This window comes from Phycodurus eques, chromosome 6 (assembly GCF_024500275.1).
Source record: "Phycodurus eques isolate BA_2022a chromosome 6, UOR_Pequ_1.1, whole genome shotgun sequence".
In the NCBI taxonomy this organism is placed as follows: Eukaryota; Metazoa; Chordata; class Actinopteri; order Syngnathiformes; family Syngnathidae; genus Phycodurus; species Phycodurus eques.
The window spans coordinates 21,089,101-21,105,716 of NC_084530.1; the positions used below are offsets into that span (position 1 = coordinate 21,089,101).

The 16,616-nt window shown below is 41.2% G+C and overlaps 1 protein-coding gene across 1 annotated transcript in view; it reads left to right on the top strand.

Annotated features, from left to right (window-relative positions):
• mtnr1aa (melatonin receptor 1A a) overlaps positions 1 to 11,609 on the top strand; it is a 55,719-nt gene extending 44,110 nt beyond the window's left edge. Inside the window, exon 2 of the mRNA XM_061680403.1 lies at positions 9,146 to 11,609. Coding sequence (XP_061536387.1) covers positions 9,146 to 10,026 — 881 coding nt within the window. The 3' untranslated portion in view covers positions 10,027 to 11,609. The remainder of the gene's footprint in view (positions 1 to 9,145) is intronic.
• Positions 11,610 to 16,616: the final 5,007 nt, after the last annotated feature.

Below are 16,616 nucleotides of genomic sequence, written 5' to 3' on the forward strand. Positions count from 1 at the left end.
GTAACCCAGTTTTATTATTAATCTATTAATTGAATTATGAAAAAAGTCAAGAATAATATAAAAACAACAGAAAACAAAAAAGAAATATAAAATACAGTGATGTCTCGAGATATGGGTTGAATTTGTTCGGTGACCACTTAAAATCTTAAATCATTTTTGCTCATTGAAAAAAATGGAAGGGCCATTAATCTGTTCCAGCCTCTCCCCCCCCCCCCCCCCCCAAATTAAAATGTTTGTTTCTGTGTTTTAATGATGAAAAATAGCACAATATAATATTGTACTTTATAAAAACATAGAATAATCACATAATTAAATAGACTGTAAAGAATTAAACACTCTTCATTATGATTTAATGCTGCAATCCAATTCAATGTGCTATGCCCGCCCTGTCCACCGGGAAGTAGTACAGTATAATCCAGTCATGCAGACACACGAAGAAGATTCTTCTTCAACTGCTACTGTAAGTGACTTAGTAAAATGCTGTAATATTAGTGATTTTCGTAGAGGACAAAGTATATACGCCTGTGAGTATTGTTATATTATCTGTCTACATGTGTTGCTCCACTATTTGTGTTCAAATATACGTTAATTAAAGGTTTCTAAAATTGCTAATGCTAACCGCTACCATGTAAATGGCATTTTTCATACGTTAGCATTAAGCGAAACAGATTCTCGTGAGGCAGCGCTATGATTTTTTTTGAAATACATAATGTGAAATCATCTTTTTGTTCAGTGTCAACTTCACCTGGGAGTGGCATTAAACAGGCGGAAGCCTCTTTTTTGATGAATTGTTCACTATTTGCCGAACTGCTGCTGCTATTGAGTTCACTGCCCGCATACAGCGCTCGCGAGTTTGAGCTCGCAAGTCAAAGCAAAACAAATTTCAGTTGGGTCACTCAACGCACCACTGTACTTTAAAAAAAAGCAAAAAAAACAACAAATAAAAAAATCTTTCGTTGCCCAAAGTTGTCAGAAGAAACTAAGTCTTTGCTTGTCTTTAAAACAACCTGACAAACACTTTACCCCGAACAGATTCCTGGTACGTCTTCAGACTCTCCAGACCCCTTAGGTAACCAGCACTGACATTCTCATTATATACGTATCATTAACATATAAAGCCCTGACACCTTATTTAAATGTATTCATATAGCTGAGGTATGTTTTTCCCCGCCACACATTAACATGCATTAAAGGAAATTTCTGCAGTAAATTCTTCCAAAAGAAGTTGATGAAGATGGTGAGGGGTATTAGTTTTTTGTACATATCTAATCTGGTGACTAGACTTGACTGGTGGGTATTATTATTATTATTATTATTATTATTATAATGAAATGCATAGTTCATTAGTAAAGTGTCAAAATATTACTTAGAATCACTAAATTAATTATTAATGATGATTTTGTTTGTTTGAAAGGAACAATTTATGTTAATTAGATGGAAAGTGCTGTGGCTGTGCAGTTGATTTTAACCTAATAAGTCACTGCAGTCAGTTCAAAAAGACATTTTAAAGCAATACAGCAATGTTAGAGCTTAGCCTTACTTTGGGATCAAAATGGCTTCCAGCTATAGGAAATAATGGAAATGGAAACCATAAACCATCATGAAACCTGTTTAATATAAGATGACTGCTGTTAAAGTAAAACAATAAAAAATTTCCTCTCGCTCAACTTTAATGACTCCCGAACAGACATATTGCTCCTAATCGACCCCTCCTTCCTCTACTGTTGACGAAATCAATGCCCCTGGCCGTTATATAAGCAAATATCATATAAAAAATACAAATAAATGCCTGCCCTCTTAAAAATGTCTCACCTTTAATAGACCTGATACTTTTCACAGTTGCAAATGTAAATGCCCTTGCCCACACTATAAATAAGTTATTTTTGCCTCTGCCTCTGTTGCATCAATAAATAAATGCTCTTGCCATTTATTCTATTTATAATAGGCTTTACACGATCAGGATTTTTGGGGCCGAACACCGATCAGACAGTTTAAAAAACCGATAACCGATCACCGATCCGATCACAAGATGGAGCAATTTTGTTGTTTATCTATTTATGCCAGCGATAGTGATCAGCATAAAATGCTAATTATCGGCCGATACCGATCAGGCCGTTAAGATCGGTGTAAACTCTATAAATAAATGCCTTCCCCTTTCCTCAATCTGTACTTTTCCATGCTTTTGGCCACTAAAATCTGGACTGTAAAATGGTTTTTGTATGAAAAAAGGCTTAGCTCCTAATAAATGCCTTACCACTTACAGATAGCTGTGTCAAGTCAAACATTTGAAGCAGCTCTTGTTTTGAAACACATTCAATTGCATCCTCAGCATACTGCATATGTATTTAACACAACACCCCAAATAAACCCATCTTCGTTAAACCAGAAATGAGTAGCCAAAGGTTGAAAGTCTTTCAGAATGCGAGCGCCGCAATCGCGGAGAGTCACTGCGGTGGAAAAACAGCACGACTCCCAGCGGCGAACGCCCGCCTAACGATGTTGTGATGCGGCGCAGTCCAGCGGAAGGGGACAGCTCAGCGCCGTTCGAAAAAACATCCCCGCAGAGACGCGCCAAGGTGGCCATCTCATATGCTTTTTCAACAGGCTGAACTCAGCCAAGTGTGAACTTTTTGCTTCACTTTACAGCCAAGTCACTGGCTCAGTGCATACCAACTGTTAATGGAATGAAAGTGGCCAGGATTAAACATAGAAGGTGTTTTGGCTTATCCTTAGTTCGTAGCTAATGTCCAATTAGGTTCTTGGCTGGCGTTTGTCTCCTTGGGGGAGGTCATAATGAGACCGGTGCCACAGTGCAGCTGACCAAGGTAAATAAAACACTGCACACGGATGAAGTAAATAGCGCTCAGATTCCAGAGGTGTGAGTGTTCCAACAATACCCACCGTGTCCTTGAGAAGTGCCAGACCTGGGATTTGGGAGAGTGGGAAGTAGCTGATCATGGATTTGGTGGGTTTTTGGGTCTTCGTTCAATTTTAAATAAGAAGGTATTCAGTCATAAAGTTTTGCCACAGATTCTGAGCCTGAGCCGATACCAGCCATGTCCTTCTTTGACGCTGGGAAGTACTTAAACTGGGATTTTTTTTAGATCGGAAGTAGCCAAAAAGGGATTTGGTGGCATTTGGGGAATCTTTCTGTTTGAAATAACTACAGAATGGAAGGTCGTACCTCTGTAAAACCACATTTTACCACATTTTTGTCAATTTCAGCTGAGCTTTCCAAACAATACTGTCCTGCTGTGTCCTTGGGGGGTTGCCTCAACTGGCGATTGGGAAGTAGCCAAAAACCCATTTGTTGTTTTTTGGGGGAACTTTCCAACCTTACCATGTCCTTAGACATGGTTGGTAAGGTTGTGGATGATGAAGAAGCCATACACAGATTTTACAGGTATTGACCATAGTTGATTTTTAACTATTGAATGGGAAGGTTTTACAGATATAGATAGAAACACGTTTTCCTAGACATTTTATAATGTGATCTTTCCAACCTTACCAACCAAGTTTTATGTGTCCTTGGGAGTACCCAAACTGAGGTTTTAGGGATTGGGAAGTACCCAAACACAGATTGGACAGTTTTTTGGTAGATTTTTCCATTTGGAACAACTTTTAAAAGGAAGCTAGTGCTACAACATATTATGCTTTGGATTTGTGAGTTTTGGGTGATTGTTCTGTTTTTTTTTATTTAGCTACTGAATGAAGGTTCTGCAGATACTGTATACTCTTTGACTAGTACATTTTGTGGTGTGAGCGTTACATCAATACCTTTTAAGATGTAAGGAAGTACCATAACTGGGATTTTGGGAATCGGGTTTCCAAACCTGGATTCTTTGGGTTTTTATGATCGTTACACGTCTCTAAATATTGAACAGCAGGTTGAATAGCTATACAGTCAAGGTTTACGAGGTTTAACCAAGACATTTTACAGTGTGAGCTGTCCTTGGGAGGTGTCTAATCTGGGATTTTGGGGATCGGGAAGTAGCCATACACAGATTTGAAGGGTTTTGGGGATTGTTCTATTTTTTTCTTAACTTGAACAGAAAGGCGTACAGATATACAATCAAGTTTTACCAGGACATTTTCCAGTTACAACTTTCTAAAAATGCCAACCATTATCTTCTCTATTTGCTGGGAATTACCCATACTGGGGTTTTGGGGGATCAGGAAGTAGGCAAACACAATTTTGTAGGGAATGATCCGCAAAACCCCTTTAAAATTACTTTTAAAAAGACAGTCATCCAACTGTAAAAAAAAATAATAATAACAATTTACCAAGGGCATTTTGAGCTTTACAAGGATATGAACCACATTTGTTTTTTCTACTATTCAACTGAAGGTTGTACAGAGCTGATGTATGAGCTTTTTAAATAACACCAATAGCGATCCATCTACGCCCTTGGAAATTACCGGTATTCATTTATTTATTTATTTTCTTTTATTTTTATTGAACATACACAAACAGTTCAAAACAAGACTGGTTGTTTATAAAAGAAAAGAAATGAAACACAACAAAAAGAAAACAAAACAAAAACAATAGAAGGCCACACTAGAAGGCAGCTGTACATTTTTGTCCTTCAATATCAATATGTTCAATAGGCGTGGGAAGAAGTAAAAAACTTATCGGGTCGTAAACCTGAGTACAGATTTGACTTTAATAATTAATAATGAAATAGGAAGGTATTCATATACAATATACTCTAGGTATTCAAAAATAACAGGTCCATGTAAGGGAATCATAAATCAAACTAACATAGCCAAGCTTCATCATCAAGATTTTGTTTATACCCGTTTTGTATGTATATATTTTTAGTACTGTTTTCAGTTCGTTATCATAGTCATTCAACAAGTTAACTCCTCTACCAGAGACACATCGCTGTCTTTTATGTTCCTGTTTTAGATTTTTTGAAATGCACCTGTTCCTCTCAGATTGTGACAAAACTTCAAACAGCTTCTGATTACTGTGGCAAAGTAAATTGTTGTGTATTTTGTACATGACCAGAGCTTTTTTTAAATGTAACTAAAATTACATAAAATGTGTGTATTTAAGTTAATAAATAGTGGATTGGTTGGTTCAATGTAGCCAGCTCGACTAATCGTTCTGGTGGCTTTTTCTTTTTGCGTAGAGATTGTGAGTGTTGGTTTTATATGTGTTGCCCCATATTTCCACACAATAAATCATACAGTATATGGCTGTAACAGTTAACAGTAAAGTGTGTATAATGACTTCTTATTTAAGATATCCTTAGTTTTATGAAGAATAGCGATGGTTTTTGAGACTTCCAACATAGCTGATCATAGATTAGTACTCCAAGGAATTTATTTTCATATAACTTTCTATTTCAGTGAAATTGATCATGATTTTTGCCTTTTTATTAGTTTAGTGCAAAAAAAATGATGAACTTCATTTTGTTTAAATTTCGTGATAGTTTAACAATATCAAACAGGTTTTTCAGTGTATTTAATTCATTTTCGACAGTAGTCAGAGGTTGTTCTCTTTTTTTTTCTGAGCAATAGAGAGTTGTGTAATCAGCAAAGAAGACACATCTGAAGACTTTGGAGACATTGCAGATATGATTAATTTATAATTTGGTGCCCAACACAGAGCCTTAGGGAACCTCATCAGTGATCTTTAAATGATTTGAATATTCATTATTAAATTGCACATATTAAAATATGTCATCCAAGTAACTTTTCATCCACTTGTATGTCATGTCTCTCTAATTTATTCATTAATATAGTATTTGGGGCCCCATGCGTTGTTCCATTTGAAACAAGTTTTGAACAGAAGCTCGTATGTGGATAAAACAATGTTCTACCCCAACGTTACCAATCTTGTCTTTCTACGACCTTGAGAAGTACTTTAACCATGATTTTTCGGAAAAGCAGTAAAATGTCTATCCTAAATGACACCGACACATGAACTTAGATGAGTTCATTTAGATAAGCAAAGACCATGTAGTCAATCTGTAGGGAAATTTTTGCGCATGCCTTGGACTGCGGCTGCCATTATTAGTTAGCTGAGCTCAGGAAGCAGCAGTGTGTCCTCTGAGTGCCTCTGAATTTTGGAACTCCATCAAGGCTTCTAGCTGCCAATGCTGAAGTTGCCAAGTGATGGACCTGAGTCATGAGAACCCAGGCAGGGAAAGACGCTCATGTCGTTAGCTAGACGTGGGGTTGCAAAATTCCAAAAGTTGAAAACCCTTCATGGTAATTAACAGGAATTCATGAGAATAAACCAAGACTTTACAAAATGGCAGGTTGGCTTTTAATAGCCAAGTTAAATATAAGCTTAAATTCCCATGGAAATTTATCTGAAACTTTATGAACATTCTCCACCCCTTTGCCACTCTAACCACACATTGGCCGAACAAGATCAGATGTGGAGTCAGAGTTTTTTTTCTCATTGTTGCGGCTATTTCTCGGAAACCATTCGAGCCGTGTCGGAGACCGTCGGCTCATCTGGCAGGATTTCCCAGGAAGTGACAGCAGCCTTTGTAGGACTCAGTGACGGGGGCGTGCAGAGACCTTTGGAGGGGCAGTTGCTCAAAGTTAAAATGGGGGCACATGGAACAAGAGTTTGAAACGCCTTAAGCATAGCATTGCAGGCTATTCATGAAAACAATAAGAAAAGACACTTGCCTTCAGGACAGCAGGAATTGCAGTTTCTTTCCAATGATGACACAAGATGGAAAGGACGTGAAAAGGAATTGAACCTCTTTTTAAATATAAATTACCGTAAGATTTCAAATCCTCAAATATTTGTTTTAAATTGGACTACTTTCTGATTTCCTTAGTCCTCTGTCAAACCAAACAAGTTACCTTTGTGTAAAGACATTCACAGACTTCAGCTTTTGGAAAAGCGATCGACAACCTATTTTCTGACATGCTTAGAATCAAACACTCACCCAGTTTTTTCCCAACGAGTGCCCGGTCTGCTGAATTTGAAATCCTAAGGCCCAAAAAACCTTAAATCTATCTATCCATCCATCCATTTTCTGAGCCGCTTCTCCTCACTAGGGTCACGGGCGCGCTGGAACCTATCCCAGCTATCATCGGGCAGGAGGCGGGGTACACCCTGAACTGGTTGCCAGCAAATCGCAGGGCACATAGAAACAAACAACCATTCACACTCACATTGACACCTATGGGCAATTTAGAGTTGTCAATTAACCTACCATGCATGATTTTGGGATGTGGGAGGAAACCGGAGTGCCCGGAGAAAACCCACGCAGGCACGGGGAGAACATGCAAACTCCACAGAGGCGGGGCCGTGGATTGAACCCCGCTCCTCAGAACTGTGAGGCAGACGCTCTAACCAGTTGTCCACCGTGGCGCCACCTTAATTCTAAACTCTGCTCAACATATGAGGCTGGGATCAATAATTTTCCAAACCATGTTCCATAAATATGTGCAAAGCATTGAGTGGCTGGCAAGCTCAAGGCTGCTGCCGAACTGCAACAATCTGTATTGCGTTTCTACGCCGGGCTTGCCCACAAGAAGGCCAGTTATGAAGCAGATCGAGATCTGGGCTATTAGTGCGTCACCGCAGATTAGCTGCAGGCTTGCTGATGGATAAATGGACAGTCAGTGTACGTCGCTTCCAGCACTGATGCTGTCAAAGCGTCAGCGTCCGCACTGGAAACTTTTTCTGTACGTGACCAAAAGCCGGTTGTTTGGCTTTATGTCTGTGTATGTAAATGGACAGATTGATGTTTATTCTATGTGAGAGGACAGACAGATCTTTTTCTGACTGGCAATAATATGATACTCATTTGCTATTCAGGTATGACTGAGCTCCATGTGTAGGAGTCGTGGCGGGGTGGGTATATCACGTCTGCCTCGGCTCAGAAATGAAATTGCCTGCTCGCATCGTGAGCGATGGCGCCGATATGTACATGTGCAATCTGACACCAAAGAAGGTTTTATCATTTGTGACGCTTACCTGTCACAAAGGCAGAACCAGGGAAGCGGGCTTTGTCATCAGGCCGATTTGCCTGAAGCTCTGGAGATACGCTGGCCAACGGTGATAGTTTGTGTTTTTTGCTTCAACAGGCCTAATTGGACAGTTTGCAACAAAGAACGCTTTGTGTGGGCCTGATTAGCGCTGGTCACTATCATATAAGTACATCATGCCCAACTAGGAGGCCCGTTTTTCAATTATTTTCAATTTTTCAGCTGCTGACAGAACATCAAAACATGCTAAGAAAACCCCTTGGGTATGGGTACAGGCTAATTCCTGGAAATAGAGGCTGCATCATTAGCTCCAAACAAAACAAAAAAATGCAAAAGAAACAATACAGACAAAACAATTTCTCACAGTTGTTTAGAAATATGAAAGACCGATAATTTCACACAGATACAGTATTTGGATGTGTGCACCTTTAGACAATTACACACCGATGTCCTGAAATGCAGAAAACAAGACAAATTTGCAAAACAATATGACACATTCCATGATGTTTTCACATTCTAAAATGTGGCAAAACAATTCTCTCCTTGTGGCTAATTTCATGCAGACATTCCAAAATGTGCGCTGTTAGCCAATTTGACATGGACATTACGAAATATGGACAAACACACATAGACATTCTGAAATGTGGAAGACGAGACTGCACACTAAGCCAGTTTCATGCAGAAATAACAAATTGTGTGAAATTGACTCAAAGAGCAGTCTTGTTTTCCATATTTTGGAATGTCTGTCTGAAATTGGCTAAACGCACACAGATGTTCTGAAAAATGGAAGACGAAACTGCTCTTCTAGCCAATTTCACACAGAAATTCGGAAATGTGGAAAACAAGACTGTTTTGAGCAACGCTGAGATTATTTGACACAGACTTTCCAAAATGTGCACTTTTGGCTTATTCCATGAACATTTGGAAATGTGGAAAACAAGACTGATTTGAGAAGATTTGATGCAGATTTTCCTAAAATGTGGAAAACAAGACTGCACTTTGTGCCAATTTCATGCAGATCTTCCAAAATGTGGAAAATGAGAGGTTCTATGCAGTTTTCACACAAACATTCCGAAATGTAGGAAATTAGGCTCAAAGATAGATGTAGCTATTTTTCAGGCTCGGCGTACGAACAGAACTAATTTGTGCTTGTTTTCCTCTTGTTGTGTGTGCGGTACAGGCAACATCTTTGTGGTGAGCCTGGCTGTGGCCGACCTGGTGGTAGCCATCTACCCGTACCCGCTGGTGCTGGCCTCCATCTTCCACAATGGCTGGAACCTGGGCTACGCACATTGCCAGATCAGCGGCTTCCTGACGGGCGTCAGCGTCATCGGCTCTATCTTCAACATCACCGGCATCGCCCTCAACCGCTACTGCTACATCTGCCACAGCCTCAAGTACGACAAGCTGTACAGCGACAAGAACTCGCTGTGCTACGTGGTTCTTATCTGGGCTCTCACAGTGGTGGCTATCGTGCCCAACTTGTTCGTGGGCTCACTGCGCTATGACCCCCGCGTCTACTCATGCACCTTTGAGCAGTCGGTCAGCTCGGCGTACACTATCGCCGTGGTCTTCTTCCACTTCATCCTGCCCATCATGATTGTCACCTATTGCTACCTACGTATTTGGATCCTAGTGATCCAGGTGCGGCGGCGAGTCAAACCCGACAACCGGCCAAAGCTGACGCCTCACGACGTACGCAACTTCGTCACTATGTTTGTTGTCTTCGTGCTCTTTGCTGTGTGCTGGGCGCCCCTCAACCTCATCGGCTTGGCGGTGGCCATCCGGCCCGAGGTGGCGTTGCCCCTGGTGCCCGAGTGGCTGTTTGTGGCCAGCTACTTCATGGCCTACTTCAACAGCTGCCTTAACGCCATTGTGTACGGCGTGCTCAACCAGAACTTCCGCCGCGAGTACAAGCGCATCGTAGTGTCACTGTGCACCGCCAGACTCTTCTTCCAGGACAGCTCCAACGACCAGCCCGGCGGTGGCGGCGACAGGCTCAAGAGCAAGCCCTCGCCGCTGATGACGAACAATAACCGCGTCAAGGTGGACTCGGTCTGAAAAAAACAAATATGAAATCATGGAAAAGCCTCAAGTCACTGTGACATGGTGCTAATTTGACCTCCACAATCAGTACAAAAGGGGTGCATATTATTATTAGGAGACACTTTGCTTTGGAGCTGGATGACTACTGGACCCAAACCTCTGGTGGTCCTCTAGAAACTCAGAGTGATCAGCTAGTAGTCTGCTAACAACTCCTGGTGTTGTAGCAACTCCTGGTGGTCTGCTAGCAACTCCTGGGGATCTGGGGGAAACTCCTAGAAGTCAGTTAGTAACATCTGTTGGTCGACTTTGGAGCTGGGTGATGGTTGAAAGTCCACTAGAAGCACCTAATGGTCCACTAGCTGCTCCTGGTATTGTAGAAGCTCCTGGTGGCCTGCTAGCAACTTCTAGTAGTTCACTAGAGACCGTTGGTGTTGTAGCAGCTCATGGTGTTCTGCTAGCCACTCCTGGTGGCCTGGGAACAAGTCCTAGAAGTCAGCTAGTAACTCCTTGTATTCTGCTGGCAGCTCCAGGGTAGTCCGCTAGCAGCTCCTATTGGTCTGCTATCAACTCCTGCTGGTCTACAAGTAACTTCTAGACAGTTAGTAACTTCTGGTGGTTCGCTAACAACTCCTGGTGGTCCGCTAACACCTCCTAGTAGTCTGCTAAGAACTCCTGGTGTAGCAGCTGCTGGAGGTCTAGGAGCAACACCTGGTGCCCTGAGAGGAACTCCTAGAAGTCATCTAGTAACTTCTAGTGGTCCACAAGCAACTCCTGATGGTCCTCTATCAACTTCTGGCGATCACTTGCAACTCTCCGTGGTTTGAAAGCAACTACTAGTGGTCCTTTAGAAACTCCTGGTGGTCCCTAACCTTTTTTTTCCTCCACAGAACAGTTCATGATGGTACAAATGTTTCGCGGACTGGCAGCCGTTCGTTGATTGGGGCCGAGGGGCGAACGGATTTATCTCGTTCGGATGCTAATCGCCCCCTGGCCAGAGTCGGGGCTGTGGCGACCGAGGCCTTTACCAAAAGGACCTGATGGTTGGGAATTACTGCTCTAGAAACTCCCAGTAGCCTCCAAGCAACTACTAATGGTCCGCTAGTAGTGTGCATGAATGGTGGTGTAGCAACTCCAGGTGGTCCACTAGCAGGTTCTAGTTGTCCACTAACAACAAGCAACTTCTGAAGGTTTGCTATCAACGTCTGGTGGTATAACAGGGGTCACATCTTGTGATCTTCTTATCTGGCACTTTTTGCTTTGTAGCTGTAGTCCGTTTTGTTTACACCGATGATATCATCATATTTATTTTCTATGTAGATATATTAGTAATACAGACAGTATATATCAGGTTGCAGCCAAGCCAGGCTGAGACAAAACATTGAATAATAACCTCATTTGTGACAGTGTAACACTTAATGAAGTGCTGTCTTATTCTTATTATACCCTGCAATACTATGCCCCTACATGATGTGGACTATATATTTTAGTAACCAGGCCATCCTGTGATCTCAGTGTACTGTATGCATGGATTTCAGGAATTGTTCATAATATGCATAATAAAACAAGGTACATTTCATGTTGCTCTGTCACTATTTGTGTGGCTTCGCTCTTAGTTTCATGCCGATGTTCCAAAATGTAGAAAATGCAAAATAAAAAAATGCAGAACATTACAATTTCATGTGATGCAGAAAATGACAATTACATGAATATATTCCCAATTGTGAACCAATTTCACACAGTCATTACCGAACGTTCAAAATGAGACTGCATGCTTTAACAAATTTCACACAGACATCCAGAAATGCGGAAGATGGGGGTGGTGGTGGGTGGGGGGGATCTCACACATTCTCCAATGTGGAAAATGAGTTTGACATCAAGCAGACATTCACAAAAGGGGGAAAACAAGACTGCGCCTTTAGCCAATTTCACCAAGACGTTCAGGAATGTTGAAAATGAGAAATAATTTCATACAGACATTCCCAAATGTGGCAAGTGTTTAAAAAATATTTTTCATTTAATCCCAATTGTGCAAAAAACAAGACTGATAGCTGCCCAAATGTGTAAAATTACAATTTCATACCTACATTCTGAAATGGGGATTAAATTTACTTTATTTTAGCCAATTTCAAACAGACATTCTGAAATCTTTAAATGAGACATATTTTTACACAGTCATCCCCAAATGTGGCAAAATGCAACTAAACCTTTTCCCCCAATTTTTTGCATTCAGCCATTTTCAGGCAAATGTGCACTTCTATCCAATTTGACACAGACATTCAAAATGTACAAAGATTTACAACACCACTTAGAATACCTGGTGGTCCACTAGCAACTTCTAGTGGGCCGTTATCAATTTGTAGTCATCTCAGCTCTGTATAGTGTTGTTGTGTGTGTTGCACTGCTTAGTGAGACATGCACGCACGCACGCAGCATCATTCGAGGCTGATGTTGTGTTATGTAACGCAAGCTCCGGCCATCATCCGCAAAGCAAAAGATTGAGAGAAAAAAATAAAAAAATAAATAAAAAAAACAGCGAGGATAGGACTCCCTTCCCCCATCGCTAGCCCTTTAATCTCAGGAAGTGTGTACAGTAATCTGTTGTTCCAGTCTTTTATAGGCCAACATGTTAGAAAATGGAAGAGACGTCAGGTTTTACCATTAAAAAAAACTACACATATATGACATTGTGAGTCAAGACGAGAAGTAACAAAAAAAACATTGATGTATATAATAGTGAATTATGAAATGGAAATAATAGGCGCTACAGTGGAGGTTTACCCGTAGGTATAGTGTATATCGATCCATTTTATGCTTCCATCCAAAATATCTATCTGCCCATCCATCATCTATCCTTCCACAATACCTATCCATCATTCAAATGTTGCCTTCAGGAACAGTTTGAAATGATCGTTTTCACTCACAAAACAACAGAGCGATTGTTCCAAATGACCTTAAACTTGATGTCATCCGCCCATCACGACGTCATCACTTCAATGCAACAGCAACACAATTAGGATTGTTAGCGGATTAGTTTCATCTCAAGTGTGAAGTACCACAACTACTACATACTGAATGTGTGAGTATTTGAGTATGAATGTGTGTGTGTGCGTTCACCAGTTATTGCCTGCAAACAGTGTGACTCACGTTTCACTTTGCGTTCAAGTAGGCCTCCATCGCCCCCTTGTCCGTTTTTTTTTTTTATTCCCCTGCACATTTGTCACATTACGTGAGCGTGCACTTGAGCTCGTGAACACTCGCGACGACAAATGGCGGCGGGGGCGTTGGCCGCGCAGGGAAATGATGACGCCACCCCCTTGGAGTAATGAGGTGACGCCTTATTAGCATGATGACACTTTGACTCCCTCTGATAATTGCCTTTTATTTCTACATCTCTCACACACAGGGTTGAGGAATTTTCATTGTGTCGGGCTTTGTGTCGAAAAAGTAATTCAAAAATGTTTTTAAAAAGATCTGACAGCAGCTACTCAGCTTTTCATTACCTGAGGGGCAGTGCCCCACCACATTCATTTCTGTATCTACAGTAAAATACAGTGAAACCTCACTACTTTTTTTAACCCGGTAGGAAATAATGAGAATAGAAAAAGTCAGTTGATGGGTCAAACTGTGGCCACATGAAAGGTTTATGAAGTATACAAAGGATATGTCTTAAAGGGGTATTTTGCAGTTTTAAATCCGCTAGCAAGATTTCATGTAGCCCAACTTCAAGAATGATTTACTTCCTTCGATACTATACAAACAAAAATTCTAAAAAGATTCTCAACACACGTGAATACTTTACAACTACCCGTTTTTGTTCAGAAAATAGAACTACTCCCACAAATATTAATCTCGAGTATTAATTGAATACACTTGCCAATTGCAAAATGGGAAAAATTGATTACTGGGCACAAATCTGTAGAAACACATTCTCAATGACAAAAAAAATTAGTAATTTACAGCTAATCCAGTTCAAAGTACTCCGTAGGTCACACGTTACGTAATGTAGTATGCATAAAATGGGCTATTCAGATACAAACATATGCACTCATTGTACTAAAAACGCTCCAGACACTTATTTTCATGCTCTGTGGCATTGTACACCCGTACAGCGCTTCTAGTCACAAGTTACACAGAAACTTTACTCAGTTTTAAACTGCAGGATTGTGATTTCTCCTCATCTTCGTCTGCTGGGTGATTTAATAGGTCTTCCAAATAAACATGCTCAACCAAAATTGGTAATTCTAGCAATCGCTAAAAAAATAAAATAAAATATTGTTAAACTGGAAAGATAAACAAGCTATCAACATTAATCAATGGCAAAATCTTGTCATAGATACCGGAAAGAATACTGGAAAATACAGTATCGCTGCCAAACATAAGCAAATGGATAACTTTAAGAAAAGTTGGTCACCTTTCATTAAAATGGTGACTCTTGAAGCTTGATTCTGTTTGCCTGGGAAAGAATGTCATACAGAAATGTAATGTAATGTAAATGCACTGTCATGTGACCAAATCCTATCTTCTCATTTTAGACCCCTGTGCATGCCATAGGGTCACTTGCATACACTTTAACCGTATCCTTCTGGATCTGCGATGTGGGCCTCTATGCTGGGCCTGTTTCCCTCTGGTGGTGCGTTTTTACATTTCTCTTGGTTAGACTCCTGGAACCCCCCGTTGAGGGGTGGGGGTCAGCCCGGCGATTGCCCCTCACTTTGAGCCTGGTTGGGGCACTTTGGTTGGGCTGGTGGCCTCCCTGGGTCCTGGGGGGCCGGTGGCGTCCCGATGGTTGGGTCCCCTGCTGGACGGGCTCGCTGGCTCAGTCCCCCCCCCCCCTGTGGGTGGAGGGGGCCGGGCCCGCCCTTCCTCAGTGTACTGGCTCAGCAACTCTACACACCAGTTGACTAACATGCGTGTTATATGGTGTTCATTCTCTAATAAGTTCGATAGACACGCTATAGACTTGAATTGCTTGTGATGGGGTCACTAATAACAACACAGGTTATACTAACATGTCAACTCACAGGTTCTTACTTGTGTTTAGACACGAAAAAAAGAATCCCACCGCACCGCTCATCAGTAGCACTGCCTTGCTCATTTCCCACATCCTGTCCTGTCCTCCCCTTTTCTGTCCTCTCTTATCTTGTTCTATTGGTTAGTTATTGCATGTCCTCGGCGGGTGTGTGTGTGTGTGTGTGTGTGTCTGTGTCCGCCCCCCCATCCACAAATAGGAACACGATTTGACTGTTGTAATATTACTTGTGCTCAACTATCTTGACAGTCTCACTATTGTTCTGTTATGGTTCGCACCCCTTTTCCCCTTGTCCACTCTGTATGTCCCTTCAAACTCTTTTCTGTCTCTTTTCTGTGTCTGTTTAATAAACATCGGAATAAAAAAAAAAAAAAAATCACCATTCTGCAAGGCCAGGTTAAAAATAAATACATACATAAATATTTGTCGCAGAGCGTTCCAGTCGTTTAAGTCAGAAACTGTGATCAACCAAAAGAAGTGCGGACGTTGGGAATGAAGAGGTCAATAAAAATGCTGGAACAGAGAGTGCAGGTGTTGGTATGAATGGAGAGTAGAGAGCGAGATAGGGTGGGGTCTTACCAATGAGTGTTTCATAGATAAACATGATTTTGCAGGTTCGATACTATCAGTCTGTCCCCACGTCATCTGTTATTTTACGCATTATTAACAAATCTGTGGACCCTTGTAAACTCACCACTGTCTGAGAGGCATTGTAAAACTCTTCCCTCACTCTGCGTCAAGATTGAGAGTCTGAATGTTTTGAGACAATAACAAATGGAAAAAGTTAGATGAGAGAGCGTCGAGTCAGGCTGTTTTGTTCAAAGTGGATCGCCGTAATGCTTTGGTGCAGAAGGAACACTCTCAGCCACATTAGATCCGTGCAGAGTCATTTTCTTCTATAAAACGGCTTAGTTAGCTCATCATTTAATTTATTGCATCACTTATGGCTGAAAGCTTTGAAAAAGAGTTTGGGAAGATGACGTAACCAGTCGTTTGCTTTTGGGAAGCATTAAAGGCTTTTTTTTTCTGCTTATGAGGGTCGCTGGTGCCAGACTGACGTGGACGGCTAGCGGCGGAGCCATATTATAGCATTGAAATCAATAACAGCATAGTACATTTTCATTAGCGTATTAAATTCGTAATTGAGCATGATTTTGGGTGCGCGACAGTATATGATACCAATATAAGATATAGTCCCAACCTGAACGAAGTGGCATTCGGTAACTCAAGCAAGATGGTGGTTTTTGATTTCCGAAAAAGTAGTGATTTTGACGATGCGAGGATTCTGCCATAGAGCGACGGTACACAATGTAGCTTTTGATAGCTGAATATTAACTAACCCTGTTTGGTTTTCTTGGTAAATAAAGCTGCATGATAAGAAATGAAATGGTGAAAACGTGACAGTCCCGAAAATTCTCGAAAAAGAAGTCTCGAAATCCTTCAAGAAACAAGCTGGCAAATACTTTTATTACATTTTGTAACTTCACGCCTGGGGCCCAAGGTGCACCAAGCCCCCCAGCCTCCCTTCTTATGTTACGGCACTGGTGGGCGCAATGTGTCCAATGATGTACTTTAA